Source organism: Chelon labrosus, assembly GCF_963514085.1.
Source record: "Chelon labrosus genome assembly, chromosome: 14".
Taxonomy (NCBI): Eukaryota; Metazoa; Chordata; class Actinopteri; order Mugiliformes; family Mugilidae; genus Chelon; species Chelon labrosus.
The window spans coordinates 12,478,346-12,499,273 of record NC_140347.1 but is presented as its reverse complement, the minus strand read 5'-3'; the positions used below and the strand labels follow the sequence as shown (position 1 = coordinate 12,499,273).

The 20,928-nt window shown below is 44.2% G+C and overlaps 1 protein-coding gene across 2 annotated transcripts in view; it reads left to right on the top strand.

Moving 5' to 3' along the window:
• Nucleotides 1-20,482, top strand: part of wasf1 (WASP family member 1) — a 60,208-nt gene extending 39,726 nt beyond the window's left edge. The window contains exons 5-10 of one of the 2 annotated variants that reach the window (XM_084560070.1): nucleotides 3,511-3,628; nucleotides 14,397-14,453; nucleotides 15,244-15,407; nucleotides 17,657-17,836; nucleotides 19,411-19,982; nucleotides 20,302-20,482. In XM_084560070.1, the coding sequence (XP_084416196.1) occupies nucleotides 3,511-3,628; nucleotides 14,397-14,453; nucleotides 15,244-15,407; nucleotides 17,657-17,836; nucleotides 19,411-19,982; nucleotides 20,302-20,459 (1,249 nt within the window). In that variant the 3' untranslated portion in view covers nucleotides 20,460-20,482. The remainder of the gene's footprint in view (nucleotides 1-3,510; nucleotides 3,629-14,396; nucleotides 14,454-15,243; nucleotides 15,408-17,656; nucleotides 17,837-19,410; nucleotides 19,983-20,301) is intronic. The other variant, XM_084560071.1, reaches the window with a different exon arrangement.
• Nucleotides 20,483-20,928: the final 446 nt, after the last annotated feature.

Here is a 20,928-nt window from a genome sequence, read left to right as displayed (position 1 = left end):
CAGCAGCTCTCTCTTTCCACATCCTCGCCTTATCCCATTGTTGAGTTCTCTCCTCTTCCCTTTGTTGTGCTGCATATCATTAAACTTTACACTCTCGCCTTTTTGAAGCTTTGCCTTTTCATGTTCCGTGCTCTGGCTGCTATGAGTGTCGCTGCCAAATAATTGCCTCCCAAGGTGTGGCTAACTCAGGGGGGAAGGCAACTACACATAAAGTTAGGACCTTAGAATGGTCACGATAGAGCAGATATTTCTTTGTGTTCCTTGCACAGAGCAAATATTAGATGTGCCCTCAAGTTCGGTCCAGAACAACTCAGATGGAGCTGATTTGCTTGAGAGAAAGGAAAACTGTTAGCTTGTTATTTCAAGCATGTTAATGTTGACTGGGTCACATTTGCTGTGTCATTGTTTCCATAAACTTCTCCAATGTCACCAGATTTATTTCCATCCAGTGTTGCATTCATTTTTCACCAAGATCTTGAATTGATGATGGGAGAGTCTGACCACTGCTCAAAGCCTTCTCCAGCACATCCCAAAGATTCTCAATGGGGTTAAGGTCTGGACTCTGTGGTGGACAATCCATGTGTGAAAATGATGCCTCATGCTCCCTGAACCACTCTTTCACAATCTGAGCCCCATGAATCCTGACATTGTCATCTTGGAATATGCCCGTGAACATCAGGGAAGAAAAAATCCATTGATGGAATAACCTGGTCATTCAGTATATTCAGGTAGTCAGCTGACCTCATTCTTTGGGCAACATAATGTTGCTGAACCTAGACCTGAGCAACTGCAGCAACCCCAGATCATAGCACTGCCCCCACAGGCTTGTACAGTAGACACTAGGCATGATGGGTGCATCACTTCATCTGCCTCTCTTCTTACCGTCATGCCATAGTTCCCCACTCTCCTTCCAGTTTTTAATAATTCGTTGGACAGTTCTTAACCCAGTTTTAGTAGTTTCTTCAATCTCCTTAGATGTTTTCTCTGCTTGATGCATGCCAATGATTTGACCCTTCTGTTACGACCCCAGCTCTTGGGTAGCAACACAGGTGACAAAAAACAGCCAATGCAGCCAAAGTAACTTTTATTGTAGCCAAAAGTCAAAACCAAGGAAAGCAATGAAGACAAAAGGTGAAGGCTGGTGGTGTTGCAGCAGGCCCAAGCTGCAGTGTGAGAGAGAGAGAGAGTGTGGGTGGAGCTGCCCAGAACTCTTAAAGGCCTCCAAACAGGTGCCAGAGATCAGGAGGGAAACGATGAGGAGGAGCCTCTGATCACCTGAAAACTTAGAGAGATTAGCCTTGGACATAACACCTTCTCAAACAGACTAACATCTTTTCCACGACCACAAGATGTGTCTTTAGACATGGTTGTTTAAGAAATGAGAAGCTACTCATTGCATCAGTTGGGGTTAAAGAACTTGTTGCCAGCTGAAAGATAATCATCCATGCAGTAATTATCCAATAGTAGGCTCATACCTATTTGCTTAGTTAAATCCAGGTGGCGATTTTTTTTTTGGCCAGGCAGTGTATATAGACACTGCAGTGTTTACACATAGGTCATATACAGTATACAGTATATTATAGTGTAGTTTTGCGCTAGTTTTTGTAAAAAATTGATTTTTGCAATGCCCAGCCACATAGTTTTACACATATATGCACACGTTGATCCTAATGACTGACAGGAAAATAATGCGTGAAGTACGCTGGTTCCAGAGGTGTTAAAGTCTTCTTTCGACACTCAGGACAGATGGCTAAAAATACTTTAGTGCACTGGCTACGGTCAGAGGCACTGAAAAATGCCTTTTAGTTGAGAATGACACGGCAAACTCACCGAAAAACCGACCCTGAAAATAGAAGTGAATTCATTCACAACTACAGATTGTTCTCTCAGCTTTGTAATCTTCAGCTTCTGCCCACCATCAGCAGCACATTTAATAGAGTTTTATGGATGCTTCTAATTGAAATGTTTATGTCCACAGTCCAGATATTTTCTCAGGCTGTTTATAATATTTCAGACTTACGATTAAACCATCAGCGAGATATATTTGGAGACTATTTGGAGGAGAAAGACATCAGCAGGGTGATTTAGGTGTACCCCATACTGATACAGAATGACATTTCTAGACGTCATGTTTGGGCACTTGTGTATGATAATTTCCCTGTCGGGAGGGACCTTTGATATGATAACTACCTCTTTTTTTTGTTTGTTTTCCTCCCTATCATCACAGCTCCGTCCCCCTCACTGAACTCTAGCCTCAGAGGCATCTGTAATGTCAGCGAGGAATACAGAACGAGGGGACGAGTTGAATGGAAATAAATGATAACGCTGGCCATTAGGTGTAATTTTTATTACAAATGGTAGGAAAGCAGGCAAAGATGGGTAAGGGTAGGATCCAGCAAACATTACATTCCTCTCTCATGAGTTCCTCTGCATTTGTCAGGAGTGTTGAAATTCTGCAGCTTCTGCATTTTAAGAAAAATTGTGTTTTGTGGGAGTTTTTTAAAGGGGAACTACCGTTTCTTTACAACCTGGACCTTATTTCTGGCATAAAATACGATTGTTTACTCACCCATATAACTTTTGTGTTATTTTTAGTCCTTCGAAAGATATATAGCTCCAACGAAGCGCCGCCTATATCCATATAGTGGGAGTGACTGGGGCACCGAAACGCAGCCTCTAAATAACGCATTATCTGCCGTGAAACTCGTTCATTTCACCAATATTTTGTTATGATACACTAGTGCTATTCCCCGTTGAGTCCAGAGTTACCTGGTATCATCATCCGGGGTCTGTAGATTGACCTACTAACCTCTGACCTGGGTGATGTCATCTCTGAGCGCCACGCGCACCCGCAACGGACGGCTTGTTTACCTGTAATTTGCTACTGCTAGTTTTTTTGCAACATGGCTGAATATTTTTCCAATTCTGAGGTTGTGGACGACGACTTTGTTTATGATGGACGTCCTTACCGTTTTGAGCCAGAGTATACGGATGAGGAATAGACAACCGGTAACTCCAGACTCAACGGGGAATAGCACTAGCGTATCATAACAAAATATTTGTGAATTTCGTGGCAGATAATGCGTTATTTAGAGGCTGGGTTTCGGTGCCCTGATCATTCCCACTATATGGATATACGCGGTGCTCCACTGGAGCTAAATATCTTTCGAAGGACTAAAAATAACACCAAAGTTATATGGGTGAGTAAACGATCGTATTTTATGCCAGAAATAAGGTCCAGGTTGTAAAAAACAGCAATTCCCCTTTAAGTGTCCTGTGTCTCTTGTCTGCCTAGCCTTTGTACAGATAAAATGTTTAGTCAGTCAGCCTGAGATTTTGGTATGCATCTTTTCATCAATCTTGGCATCCTTGGTTTCCAACTACCAAATAAGCATTACCTGCAGCCTTACCTTCATTTACCTATGCAAAAAATTTTATTTCAAATTTGGAAAATGAAAGAAACGAAATGAATTTTCAAGTGTAACCCGACTCCTTTTCATCCACCTGCAGGGATGACGGGAAGGAAGGTCTTAAGTTCTACACAAATCCCTCCTACTTCTTTGACTTGTGGAGAGAAAAGATGCTGCAGGACACGGAAGACAAGAGGAAGGAGAGGCGGAAACAGAAGGTAAGTCCAGAATATTGGAAGCACAGGGCTCTGGACTCATACGTTTTCCACAAGCAACAGTTGAGGACTGTGGTGATTCTTCGTGTTGCTGCAGTAGATCGAGGTGTTTTATGATGAGCAGCAGTAACCGGCGTTAGGTAGACGTGAGAGTGTAGAGGCTTCCTGTATTCTCCACAGACACAGATTGATGTGTTCCGCATGAATAAATTGACAGGGTGATTCACTCGTACACTCACAGGCCCGGCTTCCTACAACACAGCCTAATGCATTAATTAGTCACCACTCATAGATTAATCAACTCTTCCTTCAGTCAGCCCTCTTAGTTAGCACTTGTGTGATCATTACATCTAATTAATGGGAGCATCTGCTCCTCACTTGCCCCTGCGCCGTGCGTCATCTCTTCCTCTGCGCAAACAAACACACATGTAGCCTCACGAGTAAGATCTGTAAACACAAATGCAATCTGATATCGGATGTTTATGGACACAGAGAAATTAAACGAAGGGGCTCTTTTCACATCTGTAGAAATCCCCTCTACCACAGTCGAGTGCAGAGCTGTGACCCCCTCTCCTCAAAGCGGAGAAGTTCCCACCCTCGGTACCAAGAGCTCTAATCTGCACCAGCTTGCATATCCCTGCGTGGGAAGCAGTGCATGCTCCTCACTCGGCCTCCTCGCAGTCAATCAAAGCTTATTACAGTCGCGTCAATGAGGAGTAAGGAGAGTGATTTTCCACTCAGCGTTTATGTGAACACAGAGGATATAATTTGTTGGTTATGAGGTTTTTAATGGTTGTGGGAATGGCGCAGACAGGACAGAGGGTAAGCGTTGCCAAGTCGGGAGGATTGAGGGAGTCGGAGTGAGCGTTGCAGTATTTACATCTAGTTGTTTTCCATATGTACAGTACGTAAAAAATGAGATATCGTTCGCAACAGTACACAGACCTATTTGCTTCAGAGGGTTAGGTTGATATGACCACTTGTAACAGAGACTCATACCAATGATTTCATTGTAATTAAAGCCCCGGGTGGGCTCAGCTTGTAAAGCCATATTCATTTCCCTCTTCACCACACTGGCAGTCAGACGGACCCCATGGGAAGGCCTAGAAGACATGCACGGGGAGAACAGGATAGATTAGAGGAATTACACGCGCATATTTGTCGGTTTGCGTAACCATCGTGTCGGATAAATGGTTTCGAGTGAGGGTCCGGGCATTATTATACATTATGTACGGAGAGGTCGTGTGTGTGTGTGCGTCAATGGAAAGCGTGCAGAATCGGTGAAAGGGGTGAGGGATGGAAAATAAATGGAGCTCTTCATACTCACATGTACGGTATGTGTGGAGTTTAGGGTATAAATCTTTACCCTTCATCACTCAGCTCGTTGAGTCGTTCTGCCACATCATCTTAATGTGCCTCTCGGTCACGGTGCTCAGAGAGAGTGGGTGCTTATATACAGCAGCCTTTTTTAATTATTATTATCATTATTATTATTGTTATTATTCAAAGGTTGTTATTGCCGTTGTTAATCTGGACACACAAAAAACCCGGGTGGCACAGATCCACACACAAACGTCTAAAAAGGCCGGCCTTTATAGACCATGATGGGCCGTGCAGCTGCCGTGTCAGGGACCTGACAGGCCGTGCCACCTGTCAGTCAGTGTGACTCTATCTGAGACTGGCTGCCAACACATTTTGTGGCATGACGGACAATGTTCCAGCTCTCTTGAATTTCTCTCTCAATAATGTCGGTCATTCAGTTTCTTTCTCTCTCTTTTATTTTTTGCGGTCACATAAAAAATTGAAAATGGTCCATTGTGGGACATTGGGCACCTTTAGGAGTTCCCACATGTTCATGGTTCAGGGTTTTTCTTGTTAAAAGGGAGTTTTTCCTTGACATTGTTGCGTTAAAGCTCATTTAAAGTACTGCAAGACACAGGCGGCGTAGCCTACGCACGTATACGCCGGTGCTTTAATCTCAACAATGGCGACTGAAACTTTTGCCGAAATTTTGCCAAAGACGAGTCGTACAAATGTTTATATCTCCGAACCTCCTCAGTTAACCTCTCCTCAAGGTGTTCCATCTTCATTGATCCGAAACAGTCAATTCGAAAATTGCGGAGATGGAGAAGCAGCCGGAAATACAAAAGCGGAAATGCCCTACTGCCAAACGGACCCATCACAGCTCTTGCGGTTTGCGTTGTCGCAGAAAACAGCTACACAGAGGGCATCATTAACACTGAACTCTAGCTTTACTGATTCTTTAGACACTTTTCTAAATACATCAACTTTGAAAACATATGAAGGCATTGTCTAAACTTGAACACACGTGTTTCTGAAAACGTCTTTCTCAGTCACATTTTAGATGTCTACTCAGCTAAAACATGGCAGTGTCTCAAGCGACCTTGATGTTTCTGAAACATGCATATATACATATTTTTTTAACATTCATGGCAGTGTAAAATGTGGAACTGGCGTGTGAAAGGTGAAGAAGTCGTTAAAGGTAACAGCACAGAAACTGTGAGAACATACTGAGACTGAAATCTCCATGAACGAAGAAAAACTGACAAGCGGAGGTAAAAAGTGGGAATGACGAGACTCAGATGTGCAGTGTTTCACTTTCAGCCAACATAGAATTACACTTTATCGTCTGCTTCATCTTATTCGGTCACCAGCTATTTCCTTACGGAGTCATTAGTAGTCTCAAACCACACTACGTTGCTCACAGGGAAAACCAGATAGGAGCTATTGATAATGAATGAAAAGCAGAGCAGGGCAGATCGAGAGAGAGAGAAAAACCTTCAATGTCCTAATCTCATTAGCTCATGTCCCAGCCTCAGCCTCAGTGGATTAGCAGTAGACTATGTGCTGAGCCAGTCAGTCAGAGGAAACACTCCCAGGGAGAAAAAAAAAAAAGTGAAGATGGAGAAAAGAAGGCTTTGAGATCAGTGTTTGAGTCCACACAGTGTCTCTAACGTCTGGAGAATTCCCTTTCCTCTCCCAATTCCTGCCTCATTATTGCACTCACATGCACGCTAATGGAATATATTGACATTTCAATTTAGCATTTTTTATACTCGTCCAAAAACTATGAGAGATTCATTTTTTGTGCCTAGTGAGTAAATCTGGAGCGTCAAACGAAGTTTACGAGGAAATAATTAAGGTCCGAACACCAATTAAGACAAGAGGAGTCTTTGTTATGTTTTACTCGTCATGCTTGTGGGATACAAACTGATTGTGTGCGGGTTTGCACCCAAAAGAATAAGAAAGCTGTGTTCTTTGAGAGTCCCCTGAGCATAGAAATTAAAAATAACAAGAGAACTTTAAGTTTATGCTTTCAGAATTCAGTAACAAGGCCTTTTTGATCTGCTTTATCAGGCTGTAGAGTTTAACTACATGCCATGAATGGAGTTTTAAAATGATCTGCAGCTCTATGAACAGTTGTCACGTTCATATTTCTACAACTTTATAAGTTACATTGCATGATATTATGGAAAGTCTTGACGAACAGGGGAGAAAAGACACCATCAGGACCAAACAGATGTAATAATGTAGACGCAATGCTGAGCACATTTAACCGGATGCTTGGTTGTACAGGTCCGATGTGAGAAAGGGCTTTTCCAGATCAAAAATGCTTGTACATGATGAATGTAAAATGAGGGGAAGCCTCAAAAAACTCATTCGCATTCGTTTTGCCACTACAGATATACAGTAGAGAACCATGATCTGAACCACTGAGAATCTTCACAGACAGGGTTTTGTTCATAAATAAAAAGTTCTCATTTGAAGCTTCAGAGAGAGTTGGCGTTTTAGGGAGAATGTAGGATCTTTCTTTTCTTTTTTTTTTAACTTAAAGGGGGATTACTGTTTTTGACAACCTGGACCTTATTTCTGGCATAAAATACTATCGTTTACTCAGCCATATAACTTTGGTGTCATTCGGAGACATTCAGAAGATATTTAGGCCGTGTATATCCATATAGTGGGAGTGACTGGGGCACCGAAATGCAGCCTCTAAATAACGCATTATTTGCTGCGAAACTCGTTCATTTCACCAATATTTTGTTATGATACACCAGTGCTATTCCCCGTTGAGTCCAGAGTTACCTGTTATCATCATCCGGCGTCTGTAGATTGACCTACTAACCTCTGACCTGGATGATGTCATCTCTGAGCACCATGCGCACCTGCGACTGTAATTTGCTACTGCTAGTTTTTTGCAGCATGGCCGAATATTTTTTCGATTCTGAGGTTGTAGACGACGACTTTGTGTATGATGGACGTCCTTACCGTTTTGAGCCAGAGTATACGGATGAGGAGCTTGTTGAAAGGGGGATGCGGAGGCAGAGAGAGGAACAGCTGGCCAAAGAACAACAAACCGCTGCACGTCTGCGAATAGATAACAGGTAACTCCGGACTCAACAGGGAATAGCACTAGTGTATCATAAAACAATATTGGTGAAATGAACGAGTTTCGGGACAGATAATGCGTTATTTAGAGGCTGCATTTCGGTGCCCCAGTCACTCCCACTATATGTATATACGCTGATCTAAATATCGTCTGAACGACTCCAAATGACACCAAAGTTATATGGGTGAGTAAACGATCGTATTTTATGCCAGAAATAAGGTCCAGGTTGTAAAATACGGTAATTCCCCTTTAACTGAGCCAGAAACGGATGTACGTACCAAAGAAAGGTTAGTTTTCATCCTTTTTCCAAACACATTGCTCTTTTTTTTGATCCACACTTCCAATGTTAGTTCGCCTTGCCCCTCTTGACAAAAAAAACACTGCATCTTGACACCCCTCCTTGAGGTGTTTGCCATGGCAACTAAGGCTCTGAGATAACAGGGTTGCAGCAGTGAGGCACAGAGACCAATACCCTAGCACCCTGCCAGGGGTCCCAGGGGTCATAGCAACTGCATACATCCAGTTGACAGGTCACCTCGGAGGGTTTCTTCAAAGATATATTTGGACTGGAGGAAGATATACTGGCGAAAGAATCACTTGAATTCCAGCAAACGGTGAGATCATCGGAGCAGAAAGAACAGATTGCTGATCGACACTGAATGCGCTTGCACTTAAATAGAGAAATGACCTTTTACTCTTGATGCTTTGGAAGCTGTGGTCTCAAATATCATTAGTAAAGTGCACAGTTGTCATGTTTGCAGAAATCATTATCCTCTTGCAGCAGAACGTGTTAATTAATTGAGCCGGCCTCGTCCACAGCACAGCACAGCTACAGCGTGCACAAGCGACTGTTTTTGACCTTTCTCTAATTGGCGTCATTTGAAAAGCAAATTTAACGGCACTCATCGGGATTTAGGTACGTTTAAGACGACTCAGAGGATGTGCAAACACCTAACTGAAGCAACACTTTGCATGAAAAGGACAGCAGGAATGTTAACATGTCTTACTGGCCATTTAGCCGTCTACGAAGCGGTGACAGTTTTGAGTGAGATCACTTGGAAGTTTGTGTCACGCGCAGTGAAGAGGAGGACGTGCTCTGCCATGACATTTCAGTCACATTTCAGAGTACATGCTGGAGGGCCTGCACCATTTGGATGCTTCGCTCCGAGGGGGACTGGTAGAAAAAAAATCAACTGAAGATTTCTGACATCATTTCTATCAAATGACTCTAAACTTAGATGGTTATAAGGAGCCACATGGTCACACACGACGTTACATCTTCAGACTTCACACAAGGAATATTTCAACCACCCTTCTTTAAAAAAGAAAAGTAACCCTAGCGCATCTGTCTCTGTCTAAGGGAGAGGAAAGACCAGATTCAGCTGTCTAAAATTGGACTGATTTAATTTAGGTGTGACAAAGTGACATTAAGCCTTTGCTGACAGTGCATTTCCACTATATCAATGTGTTAACATAAGAGAATAAGTTACAGCTCGGATGCCACTTTCAATTTTTCAAAGTGATAACGCCATAAAACAGTGCAATGGTGACAAAGGCACTCAGTGCTGTAGAACTGTGTGTGGTGGCAGCAGAGAATAGGAGTAAATGCTGCTTCAGGATCTGTCCTCCTCTGCCTTCATCCCTCTCAACCTTTGCCTTACACTTTTTTTTTCTGAATCCTGTCTCTATCTAACTGTGCAGCTGGAATTGCCTTATCATGTGTGTCCCAAGAGCCTTATAAGAGTCCTCTCTGACACCCCTCCTCCCTTCCCTACTCCCCCAGAGGTAAGAACTTCTCCCTTCTCCCTTCTCCTCTCCCTCCCCACCCCTCCGCCAGAGCATCTGCTCCCCGATGAAGTAGCCTGCAGCCCTCTCTCTCTGTCTCTCGCTCTCTCCCTTAACTTCCCACTCAACCTCTGGTTTGCTCTGGGCTCTGAGTGAGCTGCCCACTTCCAGCCTGCTACTAACAACCCTCCACTTGCCTCCGGTACTTACCCACATCTCAAGTCTGCTTCAGGAGTAAAAAGCCAAGGAGTCCTTGATGCTGAACACCTTTTGTCAGTAACTTTCCAAAGAAGAGAAAATTGTCACTACACAGAGAACACATAATCACTGGCTGTGCCGCGCGCACGGATAGCTGCGGCTTTAACACCACGCTGCAGCTGGAAGTCAGCGCACCAGTTGGTTTCAGAAAGGTGACAATGACGGGGATTGACACAGTTTTCAAAGCAAAGCTGAACTAGTTTGTCATCGCTAGAAAATAGACGTAAGTCCACATTGATGAATGTGTGTATTATCTTGCAACAATTCAATCTCCGGCCACCAAGTGAAAGGAATCTATATTATTTTTGAAATGTAAAAAAAGTAAAAGGTAGTTTAAAGCTTCAGATTTGTATTGGCAGTAGAGAGCAAAGAGATAAATCAATTTCAAAACTGTGGATATCAAATTGCAAAAGCTGTATTTCACTAAATAAATCCAGCTTTTATAGAATATGCTATTACTTTATTGAAATTCACGGGGTAATGCTCCATCATATGTTTTAAAGATATCATTCAGTGAAAATTTAACTGAACCTTGACTCGAATCAAACTGCAGTTGCTCTGAAAAATCGCAATTTGGGTTCCCCCACAAATAGTTCAGTGCATTTTTGCCACACTCTGAGTGATGCTGCAGAAAAAAGGGAGTACACTTTACTAGAAACAGCAAACAGCATTTCTTTAGGCTTTTCGCTTGGTTCTTTGGTGAGACTAACAGTCCGGCATGTGTTTGAATACGGGCCATTGCTTTTCTTGGTAACAAAGCCACATTTTGCATTCAACATCTTAAACTTTATAGTTACCTTTTATTCAGTTTGATAGCTTGCTACTGAACCACAATATTTACTGTGAGGCTTTATTTTAATCCAGAGTGTCTTAAAACCTCCGATCACAGTGACTGCACATCCAAATTTATAAATCAATTAATTTTTAACAGTCAAATAATTGTTTTATTACATTCATAAGCAGTAAGCTCAAAGTATATAGGCCTCTACAACCTAAATCCTAGAGCTCAGCAGCAGCAGCAGCAGTAACGTGTGCATTGTGTGTTATTGTCAGCAGCAGGGTGGTCCAGCGCCTCTGCGGGCCTCCCCGCGCTACAATTCTGCTGAGTCTGTCTCTTTGAACATGAACATAGTTCTGCGCACAAGCACACACGCTAGGGCACACACACCTGCAGTGTGTGTATGCATATATGCGCACAGCCAGACAGCCAGGCGAGAATACATCCAGTGTATAGCGTAAATCTATAACCGCTGTGTAGCACACACTCATAAACACTTGGCGCTTACACGGCGGCGCTTCCTCTGCCGGTTACCAGTCAGTTCAGATGAGGGATGACGACCTGGCACTGCCGGCTGAAATTACATACATTCATAACAACCGTGACGTGTGCACGCGTGCAAACACACACACACACACACACAGGAGCGCACCATTCGTCATCTTCCCTCGCTTGTTTACTCTTTACCTTTTTCCCCCTATTAACAGACATTGATTTCAGCATTAGAGCGTTTGCAGTGATGTTTGTGTCACGCTTAAACAATATGAGTTTAATCATCACCTGTCCCTCCTGTACAGTCGCTTTGTGGAACGTGTATTGCAGCTCTGTGTGATTTAATGCTTTCAGAAATATTGCAGACCAGTCAGAGGTTAGGCGGAATAGAACTAATCTTTTTAATTATATAGGAGAATGCAGATTTTTTTTGAGACTCAGCAGAAGGACGACCGTAAGTTAAAATATTCACCCTTCCAATGAATTATATTCGGTCGAGATATATGAATGTGTTGGAGCAGAGTAGGAGGAAGGCGTGTGAAAGTGTGGGTCCGTGTGTGTTTTTGAGCGCAGAGGCTGCCCCCTCAGCCAACGCCTCATCAAGGGGTAATGGGCCGTGATGAATCACAACCTAATCAATGTGCATTAGCATTAGGATTTATTTCCGTCCGCAGCAGTGGACGGACAAATAAAAAAAAAAAAAAAATCAACTGTCCACAGCCCACGTTGTGTTTAAAAGCAGCTTCCTGTCGGCCGGCGGGTTTCATTTAAAGACGCAAACACGCGGTCACCGAATAAGTAATGTAAAGGATCCGCAGTATGTCACATCAAAGAAATCGATTAGTGTTGGGTTTTAATGGAGTGGGTCGGTTGCAGCCTGGAAAATGGAGTTTCAGAGCACTTCTCTATAAATCTCCTAGTTTCAGGGGAAATAATACATAACCACACACACATACACACCTTTATGGTGTCACCGCTACTAGATATAGTATTGCAATCATTGCTAGATATCTCAGGAACTGATAGCCAGTAGAGGAGAATGGTATGTCTCTGTGTAAGATAATGACAAGAAAAGTACTACTCAGTCTGATGCATTGAGGCTCTAATCCCAATAACAAGTACTGTCTGTGAAGCCAAAGCCTGGTATAAAATATTCATTAATGCCACAGAGCTTGTTTGTTGTCATGAAGCACATCGGCCACACATGAGCCACATTGTTGTACTCATTATTATGAACACAGTGAATCCCACATGCAGCCCCCACACTGTAAACAGTCAGTAAAGAATCAACCGTGTATAGACTCACAGCTGAAAATATTTACCAAGTAAATAGTTTATCTGTTGAATGTATATATTATATAAAACGTACTAGACAAATGTTGTAAAGGCAACATTTACAATTCATTTTGTGAGTTGTTTTTAAAAAAAATTAAAGCTGCAGTGCAGAATTTTTATCGCCCCCTGTGGCCGTCAGAGTCATTACACAAACACTGTCTCAGACTGTGAACCACAATTACATTTGTAACACAAAATTAGTCACCACGGTTGCTCTTCATTTTAGCTCTGGCAAACCAGTCATTGCTGGTTGACGTAATCTGGATTACTACTGGTGTGCCAATGTTTCCGCAGGCACCAGATTTAAAGGGGAACTACTGTTTTTTTTTTTTTTACAACCTGGACCTTATTTCTGGCATAAAATACTATCGTTTACTCACCCGTATAACTTTTGTGTCATTTGTAGTCGATGTTTGTGAGATATTTAGATCTGTGTGTAATCCATATAGTGGGAGTGACTGGGGCACCGAAACCCCAGCTGTTTTTTGCAACATGGCTGAATATTTTTCCGATTCCGAGGTTGTGGACGAACCATATAGCAGTAGCAAATTACAAGTAAACAAGCCAAATAGCACTAGCGTACGATAACAACATATTGGTGAAATTAATGGGTTTCGAGGGCAGATAATACACGGTGCTCAACTGGATCTAAATATCGTCCGAACGACTCCAAATGACACCAAAGTTATATGGGTGAGTAAACAATCGTATTTTATGCCAGAAATAAGGTCCAGGTTGTAAACAGTAGTAAAAACAGTAGTAAACAGTAATAAAAAAACAGTAGTTCCCCTTTAATTATGACAAAGCACAGTTATGACTGCCTAGCATTGATTGGCTTAGTCAGTATTGTGTGAAGCCGTTTGATATACTGTAAAAGTCCCATGCTATAGCTTTATATGTACATCCTTAATGCAAACAACGAGGGCTGAGTCTCACAGACATGGCAGGAAGTCCAGAAAGTATTACGAGGTAGACTGTGTTGGTTTAGGCTTTAAATGGGATTTGTTGAGAATATAAGTATAATACAGAATAAATGCATTTTAGCCTTAAAATATTTGCCTTGAAGCTAGAAAGTGTGTTTTGTGTTAGAATTGCTGTGTGTCAGGATACAAATGCAATACTGTAAGGTGGTTCAGGTTGATTGTGAGGTGTTTTCATGCATATCAGTTTTTAGCCTAAATGTGGAATGCTCATTGTCATTTTTACTCTCCTTTCTTTCGCTGTTAATCTGCATCATTTTGAGTTGACTAGCGCATGTGTGTGTGTGTTGGTTTGTTTTGCATGCCATTCTTTGGTGCAGGTCTGAAAGTCTTTTCCCCACTTTTTGTAGTTCGTCCTCTCATTCCAGTGAGATCTTTCCCTTTCTACCTTCTTTCTGTTTGGGACGAAGCTCTGTTATTTCCAGGTGTCCTGTGTGTGTGTCTGTGTGTGTGGGCGTGTTTGCGTTGTGCGACTGTGTGCGCCGCTGCGTCCCACCTGCATTGTGACGTTCCCCCCGAGCTGTGCCATGTTGTCATTTTGTGTTTAACAGCACTTTTCTTTTCCCCTCTTTCCCTCTTTTGTCCCACTTGTTCTCACCGCCCGCTCTGTTTTTGTCCCCGTTGACTGTGTGCAGCGGTGTTGTGCCTCAATCCTGTGCCGTGTTGATTTTTTTGAACCCCCTCCCCTCACCCCTGGTGCTTCTCTTGTGGTTTTTGTTTTTGTTCTTGTAGTTGCAGGACCCCCGCATGTATGATCAGGTCTATAGGTACTTAGACCTTCCAGGGCAGGTATGTGAAAATACAGCGATTATTTTAAAACACTGTGATTTCTGCTACAGCTCAGTTTCTTTGCTGCCAAGCCAGTCACGCTGACGTCCGGGTGGCAGGGAGTGCTGTTTAATGATGGACCCGAGATTATGATTGATACATTGCTTCCTTTTCTAAGCACGGTGATTTAATTTGGTCCATCACTGAGCACTCCCTGTTCCCGAGCTTGAATGCCACGATGTTTTCTTTTCTTCTTAGAGATCTGTGTGATTTGTGTCTTCAGAGAGCTAAGTCAATGCACCTTCTAATTAACAGCAATGAGTTCAAGGTGGACAGAAATCCCATATGTTGTCATTGCTGAGGCTGCTTTGTTTTATAGTTAAATTAAGAGGGTGTAGCAGCATTTCAGTTTGTAAAGAGCAGCTTAGATCCATGATTAAATTTAGGATTTTGTCGTGTGCGTGAGTGTGAATAGCTTCCTTCTTTACTCGTGTTTCTTTTTGTGTTGGTAATGGCATTTGATTTTAAATCTCAACTTTGGCTGTTTTTATAGTGTGTAACAGGCCTTCACTGTCTTCATCTACTTTTGTTTTTTAAAAACACAGCTAATCTATTGTCTTCTCTCCCTCTCATTTTTTATTTTTTTTTACTATTGTCTTCATCCCTTCATCTGTCCCGGGTTCATCCTCCCATTTGATTTTCTTCCCGCTGTGCCTCTTCCCTTTAACAACACTTTGCCGCACCACCGTCACCGCCAACTATCGTCGCCACGCCACGCCACACCACTCCACGATCACTCCCTCTACTAAAGCTGAAGGCGATAGACCGTCCGCCGGAGCCGGAGAAGATACCGCGGGCGCCTCACGACCGCAAGAAGGAGTGGCAGAAACTGGCGCTGGGTGCCGAGCTCGCCCAGGACATACCCGAAGACAAACACAGAGAGGCCAACGGGTCGGCAGGTTACCACGAGAACAGGTGCGTAAAGTCACATGTGACCTTTTGCATTCACTTCCCGTTTCTGAGTGGATCTGTGCACTTTTGTTGAAATTGCAAGTGACGATAGGGGCATAAACATTTATTCTGTTATATTACTGGCAAATTTAATGCTCCACAACAGGCAGAGACACATACTGATACTGTTTTAGATCATCTTATTTGGCGTCCAATAATCAATAATCAATAATCTGAGTTATTTAAAGGGGAACTACTGTTTTTTACAACCTGGACCTGGATATTACTTTGGTGTAATTTGCACTCGTTTAGGAAATAATTAGATCAACGTATATCCATATAGTGGGAGTGAATGGGGCACCGAAACACAACCTCTAAATAACGCATTATCTGCCGCGAAACTCGTTCATTTCACCAATATTTTGTTATCGAACACTAGTGCTATTCCCCGTTGAGTCCAGAGTTACCTGTTATCATCATCCGGGGTCTGTAGATTGACCTACATGCGCACCCACGACGGTCGGCTTGTTTACCTGTAATTTGCTACTGCTAGTTTTTTGCAACATTGCTGAATATTTTTCCGATTCTGAGGTTGTGGACGAACCATAGCATAGAAATTTTTTTTTGGTCACATTATGCAGAACTCCTTTTAAAAACCAGAACTGAACCAGTTCTGTGTTTTGGTCAAAGAGTGTCAGTTGACTCAGTTGCTGTCAAATGCAGGGAGTAACATAAATACACTCTACATCCAGACATCCAGGAATGCAGCACTTACAGCAGCTCGTAATTTAAAATAAGAACGAGCTTCAGAAATACTGATTGGATAAACACTGATTTGTCAGCAGGATGTAATCAGTTGTACCAGTCCATGGAGAATGGATTCTTGCAATTTACACTTCAGTTTCCCCGAGGAAGTGCAGCCACAACAAGGATGATTAAGGTCCCTCACAGTTGTGATTGCATTTATTGTGCCTCAGAGCCCCAGTGCCACTCATGTTCAGTAATTTCCCTACCAGTCAATGTGATTAATAAGAAAAGATTTTATGTAAATTGGGGGTTTTCTTAGATTTGTCTGTAACACGAGTGCAATCTTTTCTCTGGCATAGATGAGAATAGATTTCAAGTAAATGGATACCGCAGTGTCTGCCCGTATGGATGTGAATGTGTGATCCCTGAAAATTCACATATTGTCTCATAAATAGAAGTATATAAAAAATGGTGGCACATGCAGCACTAGACACAAAGATCAGGCATAACTTTATGACCACCTTCCTAATATTGTGTAGGTCTCCCTTGTACCTCCAAAACAATCGTGACTCATCAGAGAATGGACATGAGGGTGTCCTGTGGTGTCTGGCAACAGGATGTTCTTAGTGGGAGGCATTTGAGGAGAGGGGCCTCTGTGGATCATCCCACAGATACTTGGATCAGTTTGGGATCTAGTGAATTTGGAGGCCAGGTCAACACCTTGTGCTGTTCTTCATGTTTTGTTCCTAAAGCGTTTTTGTGTGTGTGCCTGTGTCAGGCTGCATCCTGCTGGGGATGGCTGCTGCCATCGAGGATGTGTCATTGCTATGGGGTGGGGGTGCCTGGTCTGGTGTAGGTGGGTGCTACATGTCTCAAGCAACAGCCACATGAATGCCAGGTCCAAAAGTCTCCCAGCAGAACATTGAATTGTCACAAGATGGTCTTCTCCTGTCAGTGGTTTTAATGTTGTGGCAGCCATAGGATTCATGAAGAGGAGTTTTGAAGCTCAGTCTGGTGGCCACCACCGTCGCGACGGGTCCTTGACTCCTCCTTACCTCCTCCAAAAATAGCCAAAGACTAAAGAGCATGAGTGGAGGTGAGGTGGACCTGCGATGGCACCCACCTGTCATTCAAAGAGGCCGCAACCCTTAATAATGCATAACTTTAAGCCTTGATATAAATTTAACAAATGAGCCGTTTAAAGCCGGATGTAGAGTTGCCATGAACGGCTGATAGCTGATAGTGAATCCTTAGCTTTAGAGATCAAAACAAAGTAATAACCGCAGAGTTTTGATTACTGCAAGGTGTGATTCATGATAGATGGGAATTGGGTTAGGGTTAGGGTTAGGGTTAGGTCTAGGCTTAGGGTTAGAGATGGAGCGATTATTCTTCCAAGTTGGTAAAGCTTATGTCGTTATGTTCTGGTAGGAATGCTGAGCACGTCAAGAGAAACGCAAACAGAAATCAGAAAAGACTAACCAAACATGATTAATATAACAACCATACCGCTATATTACTCTTCTCAGGGCTCCCTTGTACATGGATCATTTGGACGGGCACTTCTCTCTGGCAGCACTGCCCTACAGCCAGATGAACGAGCTGCTGAACCGCACCGGGGACAGCAGAATGTATTCCCGACCTCACGACCCTCCGCCGCCGCCTCCCATGCACCCACTGGGAGAGATCAAGCCACCCTCTGTGATCAGGTGGGCCAGGAGACGACACACAAACCTCTGAGTTTTCACTCTGCTTTGGATTTTACAATCACCTGAACTAAAAAAAAAAAAAGGGCTAACAACACAGTCCAGAAAAACAGAGAGAATAGATCTAGTGGCAGATGGATGGATTGAGATGAAGCTAAAAAAAAAAAAGTGAGAGAGAGAAGAAAAGGCTTAGAGAAGGGCAGGATCAATAGCGCGTTGAGGCCACTGAGCATATCACGGGTTGTTTTTTTCTGCCGAGGACTTTTGCTGCATATGTCACTGTTTGATGGAGAGATCAGAGGGAATGATGGAGGAAACACCAGAGAAATATCACATCGATTTTTGCGGTGGTTCTTGCAGCCTCTTTCCTCTTCATCTGTGTCCCTTTTTTAGACTTTCTGACCTTTACAGCGTCTTGCGGTTTCTTACAGATCAGGCATTAAATTCAAATTAAAACCACGGGACAGGAGAAGTAAATAACATTGACCATCTTGTGACAATGCAATGTTCTGCTGGGAAACTTTTGGACCTGGCATTGGTGTGGATGTTACTTAGACATGTAGCACCCACCTAGACCAGACCAGGCACCCCCACCCAATGACACTCCTTGATGGCTGCAGCCATCCCCAGCACAAAAACGGTTTAGGAACAACTCAAAAAACAGGAAGAACAGCACAAGGTGTTGACCTGGCCTCCAAATTCACTAGATCCCAAACTGATCAAGTATCTGTGGGATGATCCACAGAGGCCCCTCCCCTCAAAGGCCCCCCACTAACGACATTGTGTTGCCAGACACCACAGGACACCCTCAGAAGGCCCATGTCCATTCTCTGATGAGTCACAACAACATTAGGAAAGTGGTAGTAATGTTATGTGGTGTATATACTCCACACTTCTGTCTCTGTCGGGGCTTTTTATCAACAGTCTGAAGAGCTGTTCCCTTTGTAGGAAATGGATTGTGACCATGTCGGCCTTTCTGATGCAGGGTTCTGGTTGGCGGTTGTATCCAAACACAACACACGGACTCAGCATCAGTGATCAGCCAGCGCTGTTCTGTCTTTAATATGCGACCCACAGTTCGGTCTAGATTCCTCCTCCCTGATATGCGGTGTAATGGAACATCTAATTTGTCCCGCTGACTTTCAAAACCTTTGTCCTCACTCTGTCCACGCCTCTAAACTCCTCCGACGCTGTAGAAAGCCGCCGTCTGATGACTTCCCACAGTCCCGGCATCTGAAGCTGTCGCACCGCTGCACATTTTTAATTGAAAAGAAATAATTAGCTCGTGTCGAACGAAGCCGACTTAGGCTGCTGACATCTTCGGCGCTGCTCGTGAATTGATAAGGCCCCTTGGTTACTGTTGCTACCCTTGTCAAGCTTTCCATCTTCTCACAGTTGACGGCGCCTGGTACGGGCTCTTGCAGATTTAATCAGCTGAGGCTAGCTAATTAAGATAACGTTAGCTCCACGAGCTGGTTGAAATCTGATGTTTTTCCAGCCGACTCATTTTAAAACAAGTGTGGAGCTAATTAAAACTGGTGTCCTCTCTCTTCCTCTTCCTCTTCCTCTTCCTCCAGCTCCAGTTCAGGTTTCTCCGACAGCAGACCCCAGTCTCCGGCTCGGACGGCGGGCTTCAACTCCAACACCCCTCCACCACCGCCTCCTCCTCTCCCCCCTCCTCCTCCGCCGTTACCCTCCACGGGCATGCGCGGCACCCCTCCTCCTCCTATACCTCCTCTACCAGTCCAGCAGCATCCCCCGGCCATCCCGCCTCCCCCTGCTCCTCTCCAGATAGCCCCGGGGGTGCTCCACCCGGCGCCTCCGCCCGTGGCACCCCCGCTCCACTCCTTGTCCCCGGCCCGTCTCCAGCAGGTCCTGGACAAGGGCCCGTCCATGGGCTCCGGGACTCAGTCGGACGGCACCATCCTGCCGCCTCCGCCACCGCCGCCGCCTCTGCCCCTCCCCGGAGCCCGGAGCTCGTCGCCCTGTCCGTCAGGCCCACCACCTGTGCCGGCCTTCCCCTCAGCAGGAGCCATGGCCTCCCCGCCGCCCCACGCCATGCACGATGTGGGGGGCAAGAGGCACCACCCAGCCAATCTGCCACCCATCAGCGACGCACGCAGTGTCCTGTTGGAGGCCATCAGAAAGGGTGAGATTGGTTTAATTGGTATAATGTCACATCTGCATATTAAAAAATTTAAATTGCGAAGTTTGAAGATGTCTTCAGGGACGTAGGTCATTTTATACACCAAACAATAAATAAAAAGTTTGATGAGAGTCCATGACAGGACTACATCACGTTGATAGCATTTTAGTCGATAACAATCGTCTCAGCTGGGGGGGTTGCAGTTGTGCTTTGTGATCTTGGTTTATCACGAGTCCGTCTTTCCAGGCCGCCTGTATTATTCTTCATTAGCGGCGATATTAGATCATCAATCTTTCTCCGTCTCTCTCTTCCCCCGCTGCAGGCATACAGCTGCGAAAAGTGGAGGAGCAGCGAGAGCAAGAGGCTAAACACGAGCGCGTCGGCAACGACGTGGCCACCATCCTGTCGCGGCGCATCGCCGTGGAGTACTCGGACTCCGAGGACGAGTCCGAGTTCGACGAAGGGGACTGGATGGAGTGATGGGGAGAGACGGTGGGGGGAGGGGAGGGGGCGGTGGGAGAGGACAAACGTGTTCAGGTGCCCTCCCCCCCCCCAATCCTCCACCATCCTCAGCCCCCTGCGCTCCACCACCTTCCTTCGCCATCGAAGAAGAGGAAACCGCCCCGCTCTTCCTCCGTCGAGTCTCTTTATCTCGTCATATCTCTGTCTCGTTGTGGTTCGTGTCGGGTGGAGACTCTGCGCGTCGCCCTCGTCCGTCTTTCTAGTGTTCCCAGAGTTTTCTTTTTATTTTATTTTCTGCACTACCACACAACCTTGTTTCTGCTGGATTTCTTGTGACGAAATCCCTTATGTTTACTATTGTTATACATGAAAACACATTTTTATTTTTATTTTTTTTTGAAGAGCCACTTGTATGTTGATGTTTGAAAAAAAAAAAATAAGAGAAAAGGAAAAATGAAGGCATGTTGTGTCCGTCTTAAGTTTTCCG